The sequence below is a fragment of the Volvox carteri genome, assembly GCF_000143455.1.
Source record: "Volvox carteri f. nagariensis unplaced genomic scaffold VOLCAscaffold_24, whole genome shotgun sequence".
In the NCBI taxonomy this organism is placed as follows: domain Eukaryota; kingdom Viridiplantae; phylum Chlorophyta; class Chlorophyceae; order Chlamydomonadales; family Volvocaceae; genus Volvox; species Volvox carteri.
In genome coordinates, this window is record NW_003307567.1 from 211,280 (window position 1) to 212,396 (window position 1,117).

Here is a 1,117-nt window from a genome sequence, read left to right on the forward strand (position 1 = left end):
ACTTCGCTCAAATCGCTGGCTTCACTGACTTCAAGAGCGCAGGAGGCCCGACTACGGTGTCTTCAGGAACTGCGGCATGCCTATCCTTGTCTTCTGTATTATCTAATTCTTCTTCTAAATGTTTGGGGCATTGCGTCTGCGGAGTTTCTGAGCCGTTTGCTTTGGTCAAGAATGAACGAATGCCCCGTTGACCTAAGTAGTTGAGCGACTATACAAAAAGGAATTGTAACCGCAAGAAACACCCAGTTCACTACTCTAGGGTACTAGGCCCAAAACGAAAAAAAAACACTGCCTTTCCCCCTCTTCCCCCCTCGTTCACTTACCGGTACACGTCTCCGAAACCAAACTCCCGCAGACACTCCTCCCTCATGGTGAACAGCTCCGCCAGCCCCAGGGCGCCGTAGCAACCGGGCTCGGACTGCAGGCGGTCCAGATGGGCACCGAATGCCCTGGAAGGCGTGTGTTGGGGGGAGGCGTGTGTTGGGGGGAGGCGTGTGTTGGGGGGAGGCGTGTGTTGGGGGGAGGCGTGTGTTGGGGGCGGGGAGAAAAGTTGGGGGGCAGGGAGAGAGGTGGGGGGGGAAGTGGGAAGAGAGGTGACAGAGGGGGGAGGAGGGAGGTGTTGTGGCTGGAGAGATAGCGGGATTGACATATTCCCAAGTCCAAGGAACGAGGTTGAAAGGAAGCGGGGGAGGCCGTGAAAGGCGAAATCGGACAACTCGACAACAAGAACAGCCGCAAACGACCCAAATGAACACACACACACACACACACACATCACTAGCGGGGAAAGACGGGGTTCCAGGTAGAGCGAGTTTGCCCTGCTGCTGCGCTCGTAACCTTTTCGCCAGAGATCTACTCAAAGCTGAAATGTGTGTATGGAAAAAACCACAACCGCCCACCACCCGCAACCGGACCGGAAGGCAATTATTGCTAAAGTGCAGAGAGGGGCAGCGCACACTGATACCGGGGCCTTCCCCTGCCCCCCCTCCCCCTTCCTCCCTGCCCCCCTTTCCCCCCTCCCATCCCCCTCGTCCCCCTACCTCCCAACGCCTGCGCCCGCCTCTCGCAGCTCTCCCCGCCCTCGCTACCGGAGGCCTTCTCCACCAGCACCGGGATC

General features: G+C 58.2%; 1 protein-coding gene across 1 annotated transcript in view; it reads right to left on the bottom strand.

Annotated features, from left to right (window-relative positions):
* Nucleotides 1–1,117, bottom strand: part of VOLCADRAFT_61514 (uncharacterized protein) — a gene marked incomplete at both ends in the record, with an annotated part of 12,915 nt that overhangs the window by 3,398 nt on the left and 8,400 nt on the right. The window contains 2 exons of the mRNA XM_002951535.1: nucleotides 324–715; nucleotides 959–991. Of these exons, the coding sequence (XP_002951581.1) occupies nucleotides 324–715; nucleotides 959–991 (425 nt within the window). The remainder of the gene's footprint in view (nucleotides 1–323; nucleotides 716–958; nucleotides 992–1,117) is intronic.